At 40.8% G+C, this 24702-nt stretch overlaps 1 protein-coding gene across 3 annotated transcripts in view; it reads left to right on the forward strand.

The window, feature by feature from the left end:
• The window catches only part of LOC117005088 (nipped-B-like protein), a 174179-nt gene that overhangs the window by 39584 nt on the left and 109893 nt on the right, over positions 1 to 24702 (forward strand). For all 3 annotated transcript variants that reach the window (XM_033076350.2, XM_033076349.2, XM_033076347.1), the window contains exons 2-8: positions 183 to 326; positions 1994 to 2159; positions 3255 to 3385; positions 11854 to 11953; positions 12901 to 13052; positions 14134 to 14294; positions 21091 to 21184. In XM_033076350.2, the coding sequence (XP_032932241.1) occupies positions 263 to 326; positions 1994 to 2159; positions 3255 to 3385; positions 11854 to 11953; positions 12901 to 13052; positions 14134 to 14294; positions 21091 to 21184 (868 nt within the window). In that variant the 5' untranslated portion in view covers positions 183 to 262. The remainder of the gene's footprint in view (positions 1 to 182; positions 327 to 1993; positions 2160 to 3254; positions 3386 to 11853; positions 11954 to 12900; positions 13053 to 14133; positions 14295 to 21090; positions 21185 to 24702) is intronic.

Genomic DNA, 24702 nt, shown 5'->3' on the forward strand with positions numbered 1-24702 from the left:
CAATTTTGACAAAATTTGCTTACTATGCATCAGAGATTATAGTCTATGTTTCATTTATGTTATTGAATTTGAAATTATTTTAAGTAAACTGAGAGTTTTAATTTGGTTTTGTGTTTTTCTTTTATTTTTTTTGTGTGTGGTTTTTTTTGTGTTTTGTTTTTTTGTTTGTTTTGTTTTTTTAGTGCTTGGGAGATGGGAAGTAATGATAGCTGGCACCTGAACTAAAATATCTGTGTAGTCGCTACCATCCCAGAACTTCAGGATGAATGGGGATATGCCTCATGTTCCCATCACTACTCTTGCAGGGATTGCTAGTCTTACAGACCGTAAGTACTCTTTTTTTTTTTTGTCTTTGCTATGTTCCCTTCTACCTTTTCACTAAATATACCTGCATTTTCAAAATACTAAGAATAGTTTTATTTTTAAAGTTCTTAAAAGTAAATCTGTTCAAAATCAGATTTGGTATGAAAGTATTTCTTGTCCTTGCTAGAATTTTAAAAATATATTCAAACAAAATATGCTAATTGAAACATGTAGGTTAAAAAAAACACCTTTAAGTAAACCCAAACAAAAAAAAATAGGAATTCGTTGTTTTGAATATAATTTGGTAACATATATATTTATAACAAATAAAGAAAAACATATAAATCATTAAATAATTCTCTGAAACATACATATAATCATCTTCACTGGAGAGAGAGAGCGAGAGATGATTAGACTGATGTTCAGACAGAGAGTTGTGGAATGTTCTGAATATAGTTGAAACCTAGTTCCTTAGTTTTGGACAGAGTACAAAAAAGTTGCTCTAATTAACAAATGCAAAGAGTGGCTACTAGAATGGAAATAAACAGCTGAACCAATGAAGCTTGTTTCTTGACTGTGAGTAGATGAGGTGTGTGTACAGTCTTTAAATATGTCAGGAAGGCAAAATGCAAGGAAAGAAAAAGAACTATTTACATTAAAAACTGATGCTGGCACAAACCCAAATGGTTATAATCTGACCAAAAATAAATTTATAGGGGAAACCTAGAGGAGATTTATCATTACTATAATGAAGTCCTAAACCAATCATTCCAATAAGAGAAATCGGGACAAAGATGCATCTATTTTTATAAAGTGTAAGCAAGAGTTAAAGCTCGGTTTTCTGTCTGAGGATAACTGGACTGGACTCAGTGATCCAAGTGCTTATTCTGATCTCTTGTTTTATTATTATCCTGTTGAAATTTGAAGACTTTTCAAGTGACACTGAAAGTATATACCCAACAATTGAATTTAATTGCCTATAGTAAAAAAAGCAAATGTACTCAATGAGGGGGGAAACACTTGCTGTCTTTCTGATATTCTGAATTATTAAATTGGAAGATGCTGCTTATGTATTTATATGTGTATATATGTACCATTATGTGTGTATAATAACTGGCCATCAGGATGCAAATCATAAATTTCTGGGCTGTAGACAGTTTTCCAGCACTTATTATTTGCAGATATGGTTCTCAAGTCAAAATACTTAACTGGTAGAAGTCACTGGCCAGACTCCTGATGCAAGAGTTTCTTAAAACACTGAATTACCTTTGGTGGGATTAACCCTTGTGTTAGGTGTGTTTACTTCTTCCTCTGTCATATTTCTCTGATGTTCAGTAAGTCAGGAGTGCATGAAAGAGAAAGGCATGTCACTGCTTCACCTTATTTCTCTCTGTGTGAAAAGAAGTTACTGGAATTGACAAGTCCTGTTGCCCTGAAACCATGGAGGACTTGCTGAGTAGAGGCAGTAGAGAAGGCTCAATTAACTAGCTGAATTTATACTGTTTTAATAAATGTTTTGCTGATCTTGCTAATTTTTCCAAGTTTCAAGGCATGTTCAAGGTAATTAATGCAAGTAATGTACTTGTCAGATTTTCTTTCTTAATCACATGAGGGAGTAAAAAGGTGTCCATCTTTGTATGCTCTTGTTTCATGAAATGATTCTGAACTTGTTTCTGTTTTCTGATAACAGTTTTGAACCAGCTGCCTCTTCCATCACCTTTACCTGCTACCACAACAAAAAGCCTGCTTTTCAATGGACGGATAGCTGAAGAGGTGAACTGCCTTCTGGCTTGCAGGGATGAAAACTTGGTTTCACAGCTCATCCACAGTCTCAATCAGGTGTCAACAGATCACATGTATGTATTTGAACTTCAACTATATCGGATCACCAGCCTTATTACTTTAAATTAAACTGAACTGAATTGAGAAGGGTGTTAGTATCTGAAAATTAGAATGTGCTGGTTTTTAATTAGGCTATCTTAGCAGATTACTGCTGTATAAGAATCGTTTCCATTAGAATGCTAGTAATTGACAGCCGTTATGCATAACTAATTTTTTTTTAAATTGATATGCTACTTGTTCCATTCTTGCTAGTTAGGAGTGCAAACTTTGTGGTATTGATTGTGCAAAATTAATTTGTGTTCCACTTTGATTAGTTATGTACACTGAAAGATTTTATACCCAGTATTGCACAAAAAGATACTTTTTTGAGACACCCATGCAAGATCTATGTCAGTTCTGATTAGATATTGAACTTAAAATATTTAGAATTGAACTAACAAGTTTTTTTTTTTCATTTTTCACTGGTGTTCTTTGAATTGTCTTATGTGGACAGCCCTGTCTTTTTTCCTACATGTTCCAATCTATTATTTTGATCAATTGAAAGTAGCTCTTCAAAGTCATCAATGAAAAGAAAAAGTGAAAATATGGATAAACTTACAGAAAATTTTTGAAGGTTCAAAGGGAATCCTGTGATGTTTAAGATATGCCAATTTCCCTTTCTAAAATAAAAAAAAAAAAATCAGTGTTGGGCTGCAATGTGAATGTTATGCATTTATGCATATCTTATTTTCACTTCTACAATAGTACTTTCTGGATGTTATGTCAAAGCATTCTTTTATGGAGAAGATGACAATACAGAAATTGACATAGGAAACATTATAATAGCGTGAAACTGATAGCCATGTATATGTAAGTGCTTATGAACAGAAAATAAATTTGAAGACTAGTAGGAATACCTTTTCTGCCATTCCTTTAGCATGAGGGGAAAAAAAGTAGATTTAGAGAACAGTGGTGCAGTACAGATTTGGTGGGCTTTTTTCCTGCATTTTAACAGTAAAATGCTGTTGTTTGGTTTGGTTTTGGTTGTTTGGGTTTTTTTACTTGACTCATGCTTTCTTATAATTTGAAGATGCATTTTCCTCTTTATTTGCTTATTTCCAAAATTCCAGAGAATTGAAAGATAACCTTGGCAGTGATGATCCAGAGGGAGATATACCAGTCTTGCTGCAGGCTGTCCTGGCAAGGAATCCTAATGTTTTCAGGGAGAAAAGCATGCAAAACAGATATGGGGTGCAAAGCGGTAAGGATTTTTGATTATTGATTGAGTTTTATGTTGTTCTGTAAGTTTAGGGGGCTGATAATAACCACAAATATGTAGGGAGCACAACTATGATATTTATGCCTTATCTTGTATTTGCTAATGATAAAAAGCTATGTGTCGTGATCTCTTCTAAGAGTGATTGTATTAGAATAAGCACAGAAATACACTCTACTAAGTGTTTTTGTAAAAAATTGTGTTGAACTTCTCTACAAAGTTTAATTTCTAGGATGAGTGATTGGGTTTTATTTAAAAGTAATTTTATCTTAATTTCTTTTTAGGTAGGTTTATTTATTTGTCTTAGTAAATTGAAGTTGGGAACAGATGCTTTGTTCTATATTGAAAATCTATACAATTACAGTATATCACTGTAGTGGTAGTTTTTAATAGTTCTGAGGTAAAGAATAAGGTTGAATGAACCATATGTACCATCTCCTCTTCTCAGCAATTTGTGATGCCCTACAGATTTTAGTGTTTTGATAGCTAATTCTTTTCTGAGGTTTAGTGAGATATACTGCTAGATAGCAAAGATGGAGAAGGGGAGAGACCAAGCAGAGGATTAATCGGACAGATTCTACTTGTAGATATGGAGACTTTAAATACTAAACTATGAATGAGTAGGGGAATTTTCGGAGTTTTCACAATGTGAGGATAAAGCTTCACTAGCATTGTAGAGATCTAAATAGAAGTGTTACTGGAGTCCGCAGGGAATAGAAAGTGTTAGGGTGTTTTTGGAGGGGGAAAATAATAAAATTTGATTATTAAGTTCATTCACCTAATCTAGTGAATAAAAAACAATACAACATTTGAAAAGAACTTACTAAGGACAGAACACATAATTTTCCTTGAAAGAATGCAGAAATTTCCAGGAATGAAAATGTGAAAGGCAGTGCTAAATATTTAGTAGGTCATTGATACATATATCCTGAAATTTAAACTATGAATAGAGTCTCCGCGAGGCACGGGAACCCCGAGCCGTGAGGCACAGCAGCGCCATGGGAGCCCTGAGCCGCGAGGCGCGCCAACTGCGCCAGCCGCGCCAGCCGTGAGAGCCGCGCCAACCAGTGCCGGGGGCGGGCAGGAGTGCCGGGGCCCGCGGCACGGGGAGGGTGCCTGGGGCTGCGTTTAGAGGCTACGCCAATCTGTGAAAAATGTTTGCAAATTGAGCACCTACCAGTAAACCCCGCGATCGCGTGATTCTGTTACTAATTCGTTACTTTGTTGCGTGCAAATCCTCACTGCAAAAAAAAAAAGTGCACCTTATACTCCAGTGCACCTTATATATATATACAAAGTTTGGAAATTTGCCAACACCCGAAAATACGCCGTATAATCCGGTGTGCCTTATAGTCGTGAAATTACTGTAATTTTTCCAGCTACTGGCAGAGTTGTGACTGTCCTGACAGTTTTTGCATAGTGGTTCCACAAAGAACATATACTTGTTGTGGTTTTGGTTTGAATAGAGTGCATTTTTTTCTTAATAGCTGGTAGAGTGGTGTGATTTTTTGATCTAGTATGAGAATAATGTTGATAACACACATTTTCCCACCAGTTTTGTATAGTAAAATACAGTAATTTCACAATTATAAGCCACACCATTTTGACTAAAATTTTGGTCCAAACCCAGAAGTGCGGCTTATAATCAGGTGCGGCTTATATATGGACAAAGAACAAAAAGTTACTCTTTTAGTTTGGAGGACAGGTGTCTGCTGAGAAAGGCAGGAGCTTCTCTTTGAAATGGAGAATGTAAACCCCCTCCCTCCAAATTATTATAATTTTGAAATCAAGGGGCTTTCAGGCAAAGATATGGGAATTGGGAATAACAGTTCTTTACTAGGGAAATTAAAATAGAAATACAGTACTACAAAGAAACAAACCCCAAACCCTGACAAAGTCAGAGTACAACCTGAACACCCTGTCAGGCAGGGTGTTGGTAGCAGTCCGATTAAATGGTGGTTGCAGTCCTCTTGCAGTGACAGATGTGATTCAGTTGAAGCAGTGGTCCTGTAGAAGGTGCAGTTTCCCTCTGGAGGTCAAGTGGTGATGTGGAGAAATCTGGTTTTCCTCTGGAGTCCAGTGGAGAAAGGGGCTCCCTTAGTGTCCCAAAACCTCTGTTTTATCTTGGTAACAAATGTTGGGCTCTTCCCCCTGGCTGGAGCAACTTTTAATGGGATGCAGTAATTTTATCAGTCACACAGTGGGACTCAATGGGCCATTAGCAGAAGATACCTCCCTGGAGGGAGGATGGGTTGTGAAAAGATAAAGAACAATGCCCCGCCGAGTTTCAATGGATGGCCCATTAGCAGAATATCTCCCACGGAGATAAGGATCACTGCCCCCACTCTCAACATATAGTGATAGAATAGATACCTTTTATCACACTCTGTATTGTAACGTGCGGCTTATAATCAGGTGCGGCTTATAATCGTGAAATTACTGTAATTCTTTTCCCGTGCAAAGGAGAGGCAGTATTTTGAGGGGAAGAAGACCCTATAATGAATGTTTGGAAAAACTAGGTGAAGTGTGGCTTTATTTTCTATGGAAAAGGGCCATACTCTTACCTGGATATAGGAGGATCTTTAAGCTAGATGCTGGCAAATTGTGGCTGCCATGTTAGCTGTTAGTACATCCCATTCACATCTCCAAGGCCAAAGGAGAGTATACTGATGTGTTCTGGTAGCAAAGGATCAGCTTTCTTCTGCTTCCTGAACGTATTTTGTGATCTCTGTGAAGTCATAATTTGTAGATCACTTGAGAGTTTGGTAGAGATCTTATGTAATGCATTTTGCCAGCCATGAGAATGAAATTTAGGTTCTTTTCTAGTATTTCAAATTAATCTCTTCTGTCTTCCTTACTGTCTTCTTTCTGAATATTGTCCTTTTGCCTTCTGTTTAGTCCAGCATATGATAAAGTCAGTGCTGGATAATGTGATCCAGTACAGTAATTTCACAATTATATGCCGCCCCATTTTGACTAAAATTTTACTCCCAAACCGGAAGTGCCGCTTACATTTAGGAGCAGCTTATATATGAACAAATTTTGGAAATTTCCCAACCCGGAAGTCCGAGCCAGCAGCAGCCCCGAGCTGAGCCGGAGCCCCCCCGGCCCCGGGCGGCGGGGCAGCAACGGCGCAGCAGCGGCGCTGCCCGGCCCTGGGGGACGCGGTGGCGGCACCGGCTGGGCATGCCGTTCTCCCTTTACCCGGCGGTGCTGGCTGGGCACGCTCTTCTCCCTCTTCCCGGGGGCACTGACCAGGGATATCTCTCTCCTTCTTCCTGGCAACAGCGGCTGGGCACGCCGCTCCCCTGCCTCCTGGCAGCAGTGGCGAGCGGGGCTGGGGCCACTCCCTGGCAGCCGCCCCGGACAGGGCCGAGCCAGTAAACCCCGTGATCCCGCAATTCTGTTACTATTTGGCAACTTTGTGAAAGTTGCACACGGATCCTCGCTGTGAACGAAAGTGCAGCTTACAATCTGGTGTGGCTTATTTATGGAGGAAAAACGAAGCGTTGCTGACACCCCGGAAGTGTGGCTTATAATTGGTGCGACTTGTAATCGTGCAATTATTCTATTTGTAATGCCCAGAACTGAGAAGGGAGGAAGGCACTGGGACCCCGTGTGTATTTACTCTGCCTGGGGTGGACCCTCTGCACCATGATCCCTTGAGTGTCAGTTCCAGCATTAGTATGGACAAACTGAACTCAAATTAATTTCTTCTAGCCTTCTTTTCTAATGCAAGAGCAGAAAGACCACCTGGCTAAAGAACTACAGTAATTTCACGATTATAAACCGCACCATTTTGACTAAAATTTTGCTCCCAACCTGGAAATGCGACTTACACTCAGGAGTGGCCAATATATGAACAAAGTTCTGAAATTTCCCATCCTGGAAGTGCGAACCAGGGTGCCGAGCTGAGCACCTGCCAGTAAAACCCGGGATTGCGCAATTGTTACAAATTGGTTACTCTCTTGCGCGGCGTGTGGAGGCGGGCTCCATGCCGGCAACGCGGGGGGGGAGGCGGACTCCCGCTGACCCTGTGGCCCGGGAGGGAGGCGGGGGGCTCCATGCTCTGGCCCTGCAGCCCGGCGGGAAGGCGGGGGCTCCGTGCTGCTGGCCCTGCAGTCCGGGGGGAAAGGTGTGGGCTCCATGCCTCCCTCCCACCGCCGCCACGGGTGAGGGCGGGCTCCGTACCTCCCCCTCCCACTGCCATTGCAGGTGAAGGCAAGGCTCCATGCCTCCCGCTGCTGCCGCAGGTGCGAGCGGGCTCCCACCGGCACGACGGGGCAGCGCCGGACCAGGGCGAGCGATGCCGTGATTCCCTTACTAATTCGTTACTTTGTTGCACGCGGGTTCTCCCTGCAAACGAAAATGCGGCTTATAATCTGGTGCGGCTTATATATGGACAAAGACCTCAACATGGACGTGCGGCTTATAATCAGGTGTGGCTTGTAAACGTGAAATTACTGTACATTAAATGTGGAATAAAATTCTTGGTTCAGAAACCTAAATATTATGTGTTGAATGCATGTGAATATAAGGAAAAGCACCAACAGAATTCTGTGCTGATGTTTTTTCCAGAGTCATATTGATTTGTAGCTCAAGACTAAGTTTAGAGCAAGAATTGTTTTTAGTTATGATTAACAAGTAGTGCAAGAAAGATGTATTATCTGAATACTTGTTTTGTATCCTGGGTGCACCCCCCCCCGAAATTGCTGGCATATTTTGTTTCAGGTAAAGTAGCAGCAGTGTTCACACCTTTGTTCCATGTCTTTTGATAATAGCCCCACTGTTGAAACAAGGTTCATACAGAGTAATTTTTAAATTAGCTTTTTCAGACTGTTTTCTATTACTAGGTTCCACAGACTGCATCACATCACTGTGCAGCATCAGTACAAGGGCAACATGAGAGAGAAAGTTCTGGGTGCTATCATAATTATTTTGAATTAGGCTATTATTTAATTTCACTTTTCATAATATTTTTTTTCTTCTCAACACTGGCTTTGTCTTTCAGCAGATATCTGTTAGAAGATCATCTAAAATACCATATTGCAATAGGTTGGTCTTCATAGCATAGCTTATGATGCAGAAAGGACTTAAAACTCACTTTAATTACTTGTGCATTTTTGAGAATTAAAATCTTATGCATCTTTTTCTAAGAATCAGTTGCTTTGTTTTTTTTTTTTCATCTATAGAATTAAAATGCACATGTGCCTGTAGAAGGGAAAAACTTTGTAGACATATACTTTCAGTAAGACTGTATATTTAACTGAAAAATTGCCTGTTGGTGAGCAATCTTTGCTTAAGCGTGCATGATGCTTTAATGCAGTTTAATCATACAAGGCTTTGTCTGTGATCTTGAACCGTGTTTTTATATTCTTTGACAGTAGGAATGCTAAAATGGATTTAAGCATATCCCTTTTTTCTGAGCCAAAAAATTTGCATTCAACACTGGGAGTATATGTTAAGGATACAAAGCTGGCCAATACCCCCAAGTGCTGTGCAACCCTTCAGAAGGACTGCAACAACTTGGAGAGTTGGGAGAGAAGAACTGTCTGAAATTCAACAAAAGCAAATGCAGGGTCCTGCACCTGGGGAAGAACAACCCCAGGCACCAGTACAGGCTGGGGTGACCTGGGGCTCCTGGTGGACAAGTGTGTGCCCTTGTGATGAAGAAGGCCAACAGAATCCTGGGATGCATTAAGGAAGATCAATGGCAGCAGGTCAGAGAGGTGATCCTGCCCCTCTCCTCATCTGCAATGCTGTGTCCAGTTCTGAGCTCCTCAGGGCAGGAGAGACGTGGAGCTCCTGGAGTGGGTCCAGCAGAGGCTGTGAGGATGATTAAGGGACTGGAGCACCTCTCTTATGAGGAAAGGCTGAGGGAGCTGGGGCTGTTCAACCTTGAGAGGAGACAGCTTAGAGGGGACCTCATCCATGTCTGTCAGTGTCTGCAGGGAGGGGTCAGATAATGGACTAGGCTCAGCTCAGTGGGGCCCACCAATGGGACAAGAGGAATGGGCAGGAATTGATGACCAGGAGGTTCCACCTGGACATGAGGAAGAACTTATTTTCCGTGCAGTGACTGAGCACTGGAACAGATTGCCCAGAGAGGGTGTGGAGTCTTCCTCGCTGGAGATATTCCAGACCCATCTGGACACAACCCTGTGCCATGTGCTCTGGGATGACTCTGCTGGAACAGGGAGGTGGGACCAGATGACCCACTGTGGTCCTTTCCAACCTGACCCATATCCCGTGATTGTGTGAATGTTATTACTAGGATGATGTTTTCTCAAAACTGAGCATTACCAACAATCAAAATTAAAGTTGCATTTAAAATAAATTCTTAAGTATCTTAAGGTATGGAAATGCACAGTGAAGCCATAAATCTGATACTTAGTGATATGAACAACAATGTAAAAAATATACAAGAAGTTATTTTAGTGTTAATGACCACAGACTAATTTCAACTCCTTTTTAGACTAAATGTTTGGACTTATTTTTACTCATTTCTCATTACATCATTACTAGACAGACTTGTTACCTGTCTGAAAACTTTAGAGGCACTGCTGTGGTGGGGTTTTTTTTGTTTGGTTGTTTGTTGTTGTTGTTTGAGGGGTTTTAGTGGGGCAAGGGGTGAGGGATGGGCACTGGGGAATTTGGGTGTTTTGTTTGGTTGGTTTTTTTGAAGTTATCTAGATTGTCTCCCCTAACAGAAATAAAGAGATGAGAACTGCCTGTCACAAAATAAGTTTTAGGGTTTTTAAAATGGCATTAAAATGTATTACTTTTTATATTTTCTGTCATACTTTTTTAAACCAAAAGCATATTTTAAATTTACGGAGGATAAAAGAGATATATTTTTCAAGTATTTTAAAAGCGCAGTCTGTTTTAAGCATAAAATGAAACTTCTGCATAGTTCATACTCATACTGACACATTCTGTCAACTTTCTGTACACGAATGTTAAAGGTTAGTAGTTTGACTAACTACTACCTAGCTGTGGTGAAAGTGGCTGTGAGAGGTGTGTGGGCAGTGAGCATACCTCCAACACCTCTGGAGTTTCCTCCTCACTTGCCTCCGTGCAAGGCAACCAGTGTTCATTTAATCAAATTTTGCAGGAGTTGAGGAGTCCACTTCTGTTACTCTGGGCAATGAAATGTCCTCTGTACTAAAGTATGGAGGTCTCTTATTTTTTTTATTTATTTATTTTTCAGCACAATATGAGAATTTCACTCCTGCTCTGGGCTAGTTTGTCTGGGCTAATATACTTGGAATGCAGCACTTCATACCTACCAGGAGGTAGTAATGGCTTAATTCCTGGGGGATTATTCCATCACTTCTTTGTTGGGGAGAGGGGAAGAGAAAAGAGGATGACAGGGAGGATTTCTGAAACTAGCTTTGCTTGTGTGAATATTGCAGTAATTGAAATCAGTGATAGTAATGCAAAGATTGATGACACCCAAACACTCTGGATTAGTCAGCCATCTGTCTAAACCTAGGTTTAAATATTTGCATTGCTGATGTGCTTTTACCCGTGGCTTTGGATCACTTCCTGTGGCTTCCCAAGCTGCTGTGTGTATGTGAATTCTGATGCTGTTTTAGCTGCAAGACATTCAATTCTATCATTAAAATCACCTGGTTTAAAGTCATATAAGTTCTTGTGTACCTGTACCATTTCAACTTCCAGTGTTATGTGGTGGTTAGAAATTCTTTATATCTGTATGGAAGAGAGAAAACAAAAAAGATTCATTTAAATTCTCCCTAATAAAGATGCAAGTTAATTCCAGGCCCATTGGTAGTTGTGGCTTGCCACCTAGTACAACTGAATTTTCAAAGCATGACTGTGGGAATCTACAGGCTGTTGGCAACTACAGATGGGATACTGATGGTTCTTTGCAACTGAAAATATTTCAGCACCTTCTTTGATAACATTCCTTTTAAGTGTGGTGGAGGTGGAATAGAAAGCTGTTGTCCCTGGGTAGAAAGGAACCACTATGGCATTGGGGGAGCAGGGAGAATATCTTGCACCACTCAACCTGAGATGATTGTTTGTTGTACTTGATCTAAAAATGGGAGATAAGTTTTCTGTGTTCTTCTGACTTGTGAAGTTTCCAAATTTTATTGGCACATTGAGTACTCCACACACAAGTCTGGGGTGTGGAGTATATGACCTGTTATAAAATGTTACTATTGCTAGCAGGTTTTTGGCTAGGGAACAGAGGAGGGAAGTGCTGTTGATATTTATTATTGAATTAATACTCCTTTAGGGAACATTCTTTTTATGTCATGGTGTAAAATGGACATCTTACATGAAATCAATATTTTAAAAATGTTTTCTAACAGTTGTAGGTATAAGATGTCAATGTTTGTAAAGTTTATAATCTCTTTGTATATATTAATTTCTTAATTGATTAAAAAGGAAATGCATGTAAAGTAATGCTGCTATCTTCTTAATAGGGATGATGATGTCGCAGTTTAATATTTCTCAGAATTCCATGAGAGGTAGTCCTGCATCTTCTAATTATCAACAAACCACTATCTCACATAGCCCTTCCAGGTAACATTCTCTTTTAAATGGGGTGGGATGGGCAGGAAACTGCAAATTCTGTCTACAGTGACAGTCAATTCTTGTTCCAAGTATGTGAATGGAAGGTGATCAGTGTCAGGATATATTTTGCATTTGTCTGACAGCAGGGTGAGTTTCTTCAGCTGACAAAGCAACATCTTTTTGCTAATGAGTAATCTTTGTATTCTGATTAGTCAGGATTCCCTGCTGTCCCTCCCTCACATAATTTTGGCAAACTTTCTTTCCTGCTAAAATAATACCCCTGCCTCCTGACACCCCTGCAGCTATTCTCTACCTGTGGCAGGAGGACAAGAGAGAAGAGGCTATGTGTTCCAGCATGTATAACATTACCAATGTGACAGAAGGGTGGGAAAGAAGGCTTGTAAAAACATGGAATACTGCTGTAACAGTTATACAAAAGGCTGTTCAGAGGAGGATAGGCCCAGTAATTTGACCAGTCTTCCATCAGCTTTCTCATAAACTTTCTGGTTATTTTTCAAACTTGAGTGTCAGCAAATAGCATGTATCTATAGAATCATTTAGGTGGAAAAGACCTCTAGGATCATCAAGTCCAACTGTTAACCTAACACTGTCAGGTCCACTACTAAACCGTGTCCCTAAGTGACACATGTACACACATTTTAAATACCTCCAGGTTGGTGACTTAATCACTTCCCTGGGCAGCCTGTACCAGTGCTTGACAAACCTTTTGGTAAAGAAATTTTTCCTGATACATAATCTAAACCTCCCCTGGAATAACTTGTGACCATTTCCTCTTGTCCTGTTGTTTGTTACCGCCTTTCAACAATAAAGTGGCCCCTGAGCCTCCTTTTCTCCAGACTAAACACCCCCAACTCTCTCAGTCTTCTAAAAGAAATAAGAAATTTGTATAAATTTACTCTTCAACCTTTTTCAAACTTTTTAATTTTATTTTTTAGCCGGTTTGTACCATCACAAACAAGCTCTGGTAACAGATTTTTGGCACAACAGAACAGTCCAGTGCCTAGTCCATATGCTCCTCAAAGTCCTGCAGGATACATGCCATATTCACATCCTCCAAGTTATACACCACATCCTCAGATGCAGCAAGGTAATTCTTTTATAAAACATTTATTTTATTCTCCTATCTCATGTCAGTTTTATCTTCATGTGTGTGTTTCACAGCTCTCTAATTTCTTTGAAGGAGTCACATGCTTAATACAAATCTTGGAGTTGGTAGGGAATTTTTGGGGTATGCTTAAACTTTACTTTCCTGACTGTACAGTGGTAGTATTTATTTTATTTCAAAAAATCCCAGAAGGATCATTGATTCCAACTCTTAAGTGAAGGGCCCATGTAGGGATTGAACCAGTGACCTTGGCGTTAATGCTTCTCCTCTATGTACACTGATTTTGCATAGTTGTCACATATACATGACAATAGAAAAATAAAAAAAAACTCTAAAACTTTTTATTTGTTAGCTATGGCAATTGTTTGTCTGTATTGCTGAAAACATAATTTTTGCCAGTGTAATGTAAATTTTTCTGTCAGCTTATTTAACCTTACCAAACCTTTCCAGTGTAGGCTAGGCTAAGTTGACTGGAATTATACTCAAGGTATGCAGTAACTGGCAACGATGACCTTTAGAATTAATGGATTTCTTTGTTCTTCCCTTTTCTAAAAACAATCTTGAACAACATGAACACTGTTAAGTATCTAGGCATTATCCTTTCTTGGAAGTAGAATTTGTTACATTCTTTTAAATCATCTGTTCCTAAAGTTTAGCAGTGTGCTTAGAACTTATATAGCTGTTCTGTATGTAATGTTATATGTCTCATGAATACCTTGGAAGTTAATAAAGGTAGTGAATGCATATTATATAGAAGAAAATAAAATTTTCTATAACCTATGAGTATGATGTTGACTGTAATTAGGATAGATGTGGAGTGAAGCTTGGCTAATCTGTACATGGAATTTAGGTTTAAGTCTCTTGAAAATTCAAAACTTAGATACTAATTTTATTCAAGGTATTTGTGGAAAAAGGATTCAGTGAAGAAAGTTTGGATTCTTGTTCCAATCCTAGACCTCTTGCATACAACTCATTAATATTATGGCCTTTTCTATGAGATTTTTGAGAGTTAATAATTGTGTGAATATATTGGTATAGTTATTTTTATTTTTCTGTATTTCAGCTTCAGTATCCAGTTCCATTGTCACAGTTGGGATGAGGAATCTCCATGAAAATAAAGTTTCAAGTCAGTTGTCTGGAAATTCAGCTAATCATCATGCTGATAATTCTAGACATGGCTCAAATGAAGACTATCTACAGATGGTGCACAGGATAAGTAGTGATGTATGTTACCTAGATCAGTTTATAATGATAAAACAAATATTTGCTATGATAAAACAAGTATGTGTTTAGCTGCCTTAAAAGTCAGATATTTTATGAGGATGCTGTTGATTAATAAAATCACGGAAAATTTATTTTGATTTCAGATGTGTGCACTCAACTGTGCAACTTTAATGTGCAAGTTTTAAGCTTTTTCTAGATCTCTCCTTTGGAACAGTTTGTAACATTGATGAAAGTATGAAAAGTAAAAAATCTTACTCGTGAGTATTATAAAGAGATGGTAGAGTCTCTCTGCAATTATCGTATCAATATATTGATGTAAACAATACTAGATTCTAAATAGGTTTATAGTTAACGTATCTTTCTGAAGATTCCCCTGTCAGTTAGATGAGACAATTGCATAACCTATTCAGTAATATAGTAGTGTTGTCAAAGGCAAAAATTCCTTTTAATATTTTTTCTTACAGGCCTGTTATGTGCTTTTATGGCCTGGTTTGTTTATATGTTTTCCCAGTGACTTTAGTTCATGTGGGAGAAATTATTGCTAAAGTATTGAATATAAATGAAAAAAATCAGCAACTTTCGTCCATGGTATTTTCAACTTCTTCACTTTCTTAATGAGCATCTCATCCTGTGGATGAAGCATGTTGTGACTCTTCTTTACAAGTTTGGCACGCAGTCTCTTAACCCCTCCTAAGAAGACAGCACATGAAGTTTCATTTTTATTTTTTGATTTTAGTTCTTTGAACTGTGTGGTCTTAGTGATGCCTACAACAGTTACAAAACTTGATCAAAGCCTGGTGACAAGCAGGCCTTTTTTTGACTTTTTTTTTAAAGATGTATTTAATTTACCTTATGAAAACTAGGGGCAACTCTTGTCGTCCAAAATTAGCTTGTGGAAGCAAAAAACTTGTATTCAACAAGTGTATTGATAAAACCAGGCTACCTACATTCCTTACAGGGATTAGTACACTGGAACTCTAAGAGAGCTATTAGTTTTATTAGTCTTCTCTTTTTAGATGAAAGAATTATGCTGATGAAAAATATTAGCTAAGAAGTAATATCTTAAGAGAGTTTTGTAATGAAGGAATCTGTTATAATACACAATCTCATCAGGTATTTTTCTCAGTCTTTACTTCAGCAATGCAAATTCTTCAAAATAAGAAGCTGTTCTTGGCATTAAATGAATATATATCCCCCAACTACTACGTCTCTAGTAGGTCACCCCCAACCTGTGCTGGTACATGGGGTTATTCCTCCCCAGGTGCAGGACCCTACACTTGCCCTTGTTGAACCTCATTAGGCTTCTCTCCACCCAGTTCTCCAGCCTATCAAGGTACCCCTAAATGGCAGCACGGCCTTCAGGTTTATCAACCACTCCCCCCAGTTTTGTATCATCAGCAAATGCAACTGAAGTGCATCTACACCAATGCGTGCAGCATGGGCAACAAACAGGAAGAACTGGAAGCCATGGTGCAGCAGGGAAACTATGACATAGTTGCAATCATGGAGACATGGTGGGATGACTTGTATGACTGAAATGCTGCAATGGATGGCAAAAAACTCTTTATAAGGGATTGGCAAGGAAGGAGAGACTTTAGATACCTCTCGTATGTTAGGGAGTGTTTTGATTGACTGGAGCTTGATGATGGTACCAATAGGGTTGAGTGTTTATGGGTAAGAATCAAGGGGAAGACCAACAGGGCAGATCTCCTGATGGGAGTCTCTTATAGACCACCCAGCCAGGATGAAGAAGCAGACAAAATGTTCTATGAGTAACTGTGAGAAGTCTCGCGATCGCTGACCCTTGTTCTCGTGGGGGACATCAACTTATCAGATGTCAGGCAGTCCTGAAGGACAAAGGGCTACAGGAAACTTGGATGTGCTTTAAGAAAAAACCTGAAAGGAGCAGGAGCAGGCTGTCCCCATGTGTTGAAAGACAAGCCGGCAGGTAAGACGGACCTGGCTGAACAGAGAACTTTGAATGGAACTCAGGGAGAACAAGAGAGTGCATCACCTCTGGAAAAAGAGGCAGACAGCTCAGGAGGACAAGGATGTTGTGAGGTCATGCAGGGAGAAAATTCGAAGGGCCAAAGCCCAGCTAGGACTTCATCTGGCTACTGCTGTAAAAGACAACAAAAAGTGGTTCCACAAATACATCAGCAACAAAAGGAGGGACGAGGAGAGTCTCCACCTGTACATGAAGTGGAAGTAAACATAGTGACAAAGGATGAGGAAAAGGCTTTCTACGCTACTTAGACCCACTCATGTCTATGGGGTTGGATGGGATTCAGCCAAGCGTACTGAGGGAGCTGGAAGAAGAGGTCACCAAGCCATCGTCCATCATTTACCAGCAGTCCTGGCCAACTGAGGAGGTCCCAGGTGACTGGAGGTGCCAATGTGACAGCCATAAACAAGAAGGGCCGGAAGGAGGATCTGGGGATCTACAGGCCTGTCAGCCTGACCTCAGTACCTGGGAAGGTTATGGATCATTTTGGGTGCAATCACATGGCATGTGCAGGACAACCAGGGCATCAGGCCCAGCCAGCAGGGGTTTAGGAAAGGCAGGTCCTGCTTGTCAACCTGGTCTCCTTTCATGACATGGTGACCCACCTAGTGTGTGAGGGAAAGACTGTGTGTGTGACTACCTGGACTTCAGTAAAGCCTTTGATGCTGTCTCCCACAGCACTGTCCTGGAAAAGCTGGCAGCCCATGGGTTGGACAGGTGCTGTCTTCACTGGGCTAGGAACTGTCTGGATGGCCAGGCCCAAAGAGTGGTGGGGAATGGAGCTGCATCCAATTGGCAACCAGTCATCCATGGAGTTCCCCAAAGCTCAGTATTGGGGCCAGCCCTTTTTAATATCTTTATTGATGACCTGGAGAAAGGGATCAAGTGCCCCCTCAGTAAGTTTGCAGAGGGCACCAAGTTGGGTTGGAAGTGTTGATCTACTGGAGGGCAGGAAGGCTCTGCAGAGGGATCTGGATGGACTGGAGCAATGGAACAAGGCCAACTGTATGAGGTTCAACAAGGACAAGGGCCAGGTCCTGCCCTTGGGTCACAACAACCCCATGCAGCTCCAGGCTGGGGCAGAGTGGCTGGAAAGCTACCCACAAGGAAAAGGACCTGGGGGTGCTGAACGACAGCAGCTGAACATGAGCCAGTGTGTGTGCCTAGGTGGGCAAAAAGGCCAATGGCATCGTGGCTTGGATCAGAAATGGTGTGACCAGCAGGACCAGGGAAGTGATTGTCCCTCTGTACTCGGCACTGGTGAGGCCACACCTCGAGTGCTGTGTCCCGTTTGGGCCCCTCACTGCAGGAAAGACATTGAGGTGCTTGAGCAAGTCCAGAGGAGGGCAATGGAGCTGGGGAGGGGTCTGGAGCACCAGGAGTGGCTTAGTGCTGTCAGGGGGCTCAACCTGGAGAAAAGCAGGCTCAGGGAGGACCTTCTCACTCTGTACAACTCCCTGAAAGAAGGGTGGAGCCAGGTGGGGGTTGGGTTCCTCTGGGGAACAGGAGACAGGGCAAGAGGAAATGGCCTCAAGGTTTGCTAGGGGAGGTTTAGACTGATATTTGGGAAAATTTCTTAATGGAAACGGTAGTCAAGCATTGGAACAGGCTGCTCCGGGCAATGGTTGAGTCACCATCTTTGGAAGTGTTCAAATAATGTGTGGATGTGGCACTTGGGGACATGGTTTAATGGTCAGCATAATGGTGGTGCTTTCTTATTGGTTGGACTTGATGATCTTAAAGATGTTTTCCAACCTTAAAAAAATTATGAAAAAAACTTGACCGAATATGAAAACATAAACCCTACCATCATTTTTCAGTTTAATGGGAAAAAGACCAAGGGTAAAAAGTAGGTATTGAAACACTAATCTTAGAAAAATTAAGATTTTAGTTAAATAATTGATTGTTCGTCTGTCATCTCATGTTTACTCTGCTGTGCTTACAATGGGAAAAGTCAAAACTGGTAAGCAAGCCTGAAGAAGCACAAACAATCACAACCAGAAACCCATTCTTTGAAAAATTGGAATATCCCCAGAAATCATTTGTATTGTCATTAATAGAAAAGGGTCGAAAGTTCAGGGCGAGGAAGACTCGCCTTACTTCCTCCTTTTAAAACCCCTCCCCACAAAAACGACCCCAGACTTAATTCAAGAAGTCAACCACGCATGCTTAATAGCCATTCAAGCTAATTACCATAAGAAGCAGGGGATGGGAGGGGCTGGTATTATGAATATGTATTTGTTTAAACCTTTTGTCAATAAATAGACTCTGTGACCACCTGTAATTTTGCAGTGCGTATTAGGGGGCTACCCCATGCTGCTGCCCAGCGCTGAATAAACATACCCTTTCTAACTTTAAATTGTTAGAGAGTCTTTTGTCCGTCACAGTTGAGTATCAGTACTAGACCAATACTCATATTTTGGTAAATCAGTATATCTTTAAAAACTGATTTTAGTAACCATCCTCCAGAAAACAGTTTGAAGAAGTTGAAGTAATTCAAGTTTTGCGTTTATATATGAACAATCAAGTTAATCATAATGTTGCACCTTTTTTAAAAGCAGTGTTGCCATTGGCAGATATAGTTATGATCAAGGATGATTAAATCATAAAATATAAAACTTTGTTTATCTTTTTTCTTAACTTTAGGATTTGTTCTTTAAAAGTTATGAATGTCTGCAGGATAACGTGTATTTGCAATATTTGATTCTATTAAATCAATAAGCATATAATTGAAGGATCACTGTGCATATACTCACTTAAAGGACCGTTTTTTGAGAAACCTGAGAAACGCAGAATGGCTTGGGTTAGAAGGGACCTTAAATACCATCTAGTTCTAGCCCCCTACCATGGACAGGGACACCTTGCACTAGACCAGGTTGCTCCAAGCCCTATCCAACCTGGCCTTGAACACTTCCAGGGATGGGGCAGCCACAGCTTCTCTGGACAACTCATGCCAGGGCCTCACTACCACCCACAGGGAAGACTTCCTTCCTAACATCTAATCTAGATCTACCCTCTTTCAGCTTTAAGCCCTTGTTCCTTGTCCTATTGCTCTACTCCCTGATAAAGAGTCCCTCTCTGGCTTTGTTTGCAGGCTCCCTTCAGATATTGGAAGGCTGCTCTAAGGTCTTCCTGGAGCTTTCTCTTCTCCAGGCTGAAGAGCCCTAATTCTCTCAGCGTTTCCTCATAGCAGAGGTGCTCCTGCCCTCTAATCATCTTGGTGGCCTCTTCTGGACTTGCTTCAGCAGGTCCATGTCCTTCCTGTGCTGGGGACTCCAGAGCTGGAGGCAGCACTGCAGGTGGGGTCTCACCAGAGCAGAGTAGAGGGACAGAATCGCTTGCCTTGGCCTTCTGGGTTACACTGCTTTTGATGAAGCCCAGGCTGCAGTTGTCTTTCTGGGCTGTAAGTACATGTGAGGATGTGCTCAGAATATATGTTTGTGCTTACATTTCACCATTTGATGAAGTTCTGATCTAGAAAACAGTCAATGAGGACTTCTACAGTAGCTGACAAATTTTGAATAATGGCATGTGTGTACCTGAAAGGTCATCTACCTAGTTATTTAGTTTAATTAATTTAATAAAAGGCATCTTTGCCTTTGTCCTTTGCAGTCTGTGGCTAGAAGACCTCTCCTGTTCTAATAAAAAATATATCTATAAAAGTTACTAAGCTTTTTTTCCCCCCAGTATTTCGGTGGGTTTGAGATTTATTATAATTCAAAGATAATTCTTGTTTGAAAAAATCAACTCCTTACTTTCAGTGTATTAAATAAACAAGTAACTGTTACATCAGCAAATTAATTCATTTTGACTTGCAATAAAAAACATGTAAGTTTAAGGCATAGTTATTTTTATTGCATTTAATCGGAATATTAGATTTCTTTGCACATGAGGCTTTCTCACCTGGCAACGAGTCTTTTTGCAGTTAGAAAAATAAGTGTAATTAATAGCACATCATGAGTTTTAGATTCATTTTGCTGTGGGAGGGGAAAAATTGAATAGAATTGTTTTGTAAATGCCTACGTTTGATGATATTGATGAAATCTGGTTTCTTATGAATTTTTCATTGCCTTGTAAGCACTTTCAGTTCATAAATATCAAACTATTTTCTTTATCCTTAAGCAGTGTGAACTATGCCTTCACAAGGCATAATGTACAGTGGCTGATCTACTGCTATGCATGTGGAAATTGGCTGTTTGGCCATTGTCAGAGGGAGTGTGTAGTTGTCATCCATCTATCTCAGTTGCCACAATGGGTGTGCTACAGATTTTGTTCAGTCCTGATGTGTTTTTGTTGGAGGGTTTGAATATAAAGTTTTGGTTTGCTTAACTTTAAAAGTAAGATGGTATTCTAATATACTTTAAGGATAGGCTAATTTTAAAAAGGTTGAATTTGTTTAAAAAAGAGAAAAATCTACTTATACTTAATTTCTTTCAGTTGATATTGTAGAGTTCATCTTTCTATTTTTCAACTCTTTACTATATGTAAGAAAAAACTTCTAAATGAAATCTTAATGTCAACCTAAAGTGCTTATATGGCTGGAGGACATACATGGATATATTTTTGTGTGCATGTTCTGGTTCTAAATTCTTAAGGCTGATTGTTTTTTTGAATTTTGCCTATATAGTAGTCTAATAGCAGTCCAAATGACAAAGTTTTTTTAATAAATAAATATTTTTCTAATATTTTTGTATGCTTTTTCATTCAGTCCATTTTATCAGTATATGTACTAATTTCAGTCTTTATTTTGTCAAGTGTTCATGATTTTTTTTTTTATCATGGTCACTTTAGGATGGCGATCCTTCAGTAAGGAATGCTGCATCTTTTTCCTTGAGGTCACCACAGTCAGTCTGCTCTCCATCTGGAAGTGATGGAACCCTTAAAGGTAATCTAGCAGTCATATATATCAATGTATTTTTTTCCTAGTTTCAAAACACAGAGTTTAAATAGGTAGTTAGTTCTCCCAACTTCTGTATTCCAATAGTACTAGAGTATGTCATTAAGTTTTGGATATAAAATTATTTTGAGCCATTGATTCAGAAGAAATTTCTGAAGGTTCAAAAATTGACTAATTATACTTCAAAACAAATCTCAAATTCATAAAGGACACAATAATTTTAAATACTTTCAAATATGAAGATTAAATTCTTTAAAGGAATGGTTTCAGTTGCTCTACATAAGAAATTATTTAAAGGCAGCATTACAAGTATTGAACTCAACCAGCTCAAAAGTGTTTTAACATGAAATGCTTGTCTTGATTGCAATCATCAAATTTTATGAACATGAAATTAAAGGTAGATCAATTAACACAATATATATAGCATAAATGAAGCCTGAAAACCGTAGCTGTGCAGAAGGAATAGGATAATCTGTCAGTCAGCTGAGAAAATAATTATTTATGCTAAAATATGTAATGCATACTGCTGTATGTAATATTCTCTCTAAAAAGCAATGACTGAGATAGATGTGATTTAATAAGGTAGGGGTAAGCATTTGGGCATATTCTTGCTAATTTACAGTAATTTCATGACCATAAGGCGCACCGGACTATAAGGCGCACTTTTTTTTTGCAGTGAGGAGCCGCGCGGCGCGCAACAAAGTAACGAATTACTGGCAGGTGCTCAATTTGCAAACATTTTTCAAAGATCGGTGTAACCTTTAAACGCAGCCCCAGGCGCCCTCCCCGTGCAGCGGGCACCGGCACTCCCGCCCGCCCCCGGCGCTGGCTGGTACGGCTCACGGCTCCCGGGTCCCACCGTGCGGCCACGCTGCGTCCCGGCTTCCCCCCGACCGGCGGCAGCAGCGCTTCTCACCGCTTTCCTGCGGCGGCGGCAGCGCTTCTCGCCGCTTCTCGCTGCTTTCCCGTGGCGGCAGCTGTGCCGCTTCTCCCCGCTTCCCCACGACTGCGCCGCTTGTCGCCGCTTCCCCATGGCCGGCAGCGGCGCCACTGCTTCTCCCCACTTCCCCGCGACCGCGCTGCTTGTCGCTGCTTTGCCATGGCCGCCTGGGCTGCGCTGCCGCTGTTCTGATGCCGCCGCCGGGCGGGCTCTGCTCAGGACTGTTGCGGGCTCGCACTTCTCGTTCCCCCCGTGTCCGGGCCGGGGCCACCCAACTTCTCATTTCCCCCACACCCGGACGGGGGCCGGCACCGCCCGGCTTCTCGTTCCCCCCGCCCCTGCGCCCAGGGTGACGCTGCCCAGCTTCTTGTTCCGCCCGGGCCGGGGCCGGCGGCAGCTCCCTCCCTCCCCACGCGGCTCCTGCCGACCGTGGCCGCCTGCTCCCGCCCCCCCCTCGCGACTCGGCACTCCCGCGGCACAACCCCCCCATTGCGACTCGCACTTCCGGTTTGGCAAATTTTGCAACTTTGTCCATTATATAAGGCGCACCGGACTATAAGGCGCACTTCTGGGTTCGGGGGAAAAATTTATTCAAAAGGGTGCGCCTTATAGTCATGAAATTACTGTAAGTTTTCAGTGCTTATGTATTTACATGGCAGTAGTAAAAAGATGCAATAGTGTTTTCTTCTCTTTAATCCTGAAACAAAATTAAATCTTTATGGGTGGTTGGATTAGGTGGAGAGGGAAGAGATAGGGGAGATTTCAGAGAAGGTGAGGGTCATTGTGGTTGTGCAGCCTGGATAAAACAAGTCTTTGAGCGTGGATATAGATGATGATGAGGGCAGGGACACACAGATGGGATGACACACAATGGACAGACAGACCTTAGAGCAGTTTCCTCACACCTATGAGATTATCAGGAAGACTTGAGTCAGACTTTCCACAGTGTTGTGGAGCAAGGATGAGAGACAATGGACTTAGATTGAAATGGGAGGTTCTGACTAAATATAAGGAAAACTTTTTTCAATATCAGGACAGTCGAGCATTAGAAAAGCCCACAAAATCTGTGCATTTTTCATTCTAGGATTTTTTTAAGACCTGGCTGGATAAGCCTTGCATAACATAGTGTCATGGTTTAGAAGTGATACTTCCCAATTCAGTGCCCCTACACTTCCCAATTCAGTGCCCCCACCAAGGCTATCCAAAACCAAGTGCCACTCTCTCCCATTTTCCCCTCCCCCTCCTGCTGTGGTGGGCTGGAGAGGAGAATTGGAGGCACAAAAGATAAAGATCCCAGGTTGAGATAAGAACAATTTGCTGGAAACAGCAATGAGATAAGAAAAGGAACAGTGACAGCAGCAATACTAATGACAAAGGGTACAAGAAAGGAAATTATTCACATGGAAACCCCTCTACAATAGCAGATGATTTCCTCTGCCCCAATTACTCCACTGGAAGAAGCCCCTTCTCCCCAGAAGGCACTCTCTTTCCCTTTGCACCCAGCAATGATGTGAGGTAGTATAGAATAACCTCTGGGTCCTGACCATGCCCCCTCACAACTACTGCAAAAATTAACCCTGACCTGGTTGGAACCAGGACACATGGTCTTGCTCACCCTGCTTTGAGCACAAGGATCAACTAAAGGCCTCCTGAGGTTCCTTCTTAACTGAATTATCCTATGATCCTGTGACTGCTAAATGATCACTGTGGTTCATCTTCTGCAGGCATATACTGTGGTAAATTGTGATAGAAGAAATGTGGCTCAAATGCAAGTGAAAAGTAATTGTATAGCATGCCAGCATCATCAGTATTTTAGGAGGTTTTGTGCTAAAGGACTTGTTGTGAGACTTGTGTAAATGGCAGAGACTAAATGTATTTTTTTAAACTCTGTACGCAAAATTGATGTTTGAGCTTATTAATTTAACAACATTGTGAATCTAAGCTACTTCCACTCAAATATGATTACCATTGTCACCTAAAACTGGGAAATAAACACTCCAAACAGTTTTTTTTTATGTTAGGAAACAAACATTGCTTTATTAGCATCACTGGATGCATGGGGAATTCTCCTCAAAGTATGCATGCCCAGTAACCTAACAGACCAGGTTATATTCCTGAAGCTAATACATATTCATCATATGTCTATTACATTTTCATCACATTTCCCGAATACAATGCATATATGCGTGTTATTTCCACAAACATTTGTATATGAGTAGGGTTCTTTTGAGGGTCTTTGGTAGTCGTTTGGGAACATCCCATTCCTCAAAATTCCCTTTTATGTTCCTGGATCATCTGATCAATCTTTCCTCCTTAAGAGTATCTCAAATATGTGGTCAGGTCACAATGCACTTCCCTTATCATTCTTTACTCCAGCGCTCTCTGTTCTCAAAACTAAGACATCTGGTAGTGCATATTAATTACTGCTGTAAGTAAACAAGGAAGCATTAGCTGGCATAAGACTTATTAGTCACAGATGTAGGGAGTTAACACAAGGCCACAGTAATCTCTGGCATTTGTACTAAGCACTATATGCTACAAAACTAAGCATTAACCACTAACATAG

Source organism: Catharus ustulatus, chromosome W (assembly GCF_009819885.2).
Source record: "Catharus ustulatus isolate bCatUst1 chromosome W, bCatUst1.pri.v2, whole genome shotgun sequence".
NCBI classification, from domain to species: Eukaryota; Metazoa; Chordata; class Aves; order Passeriformes; family Turdidae; genus Catharus; species Catharus ustulatus.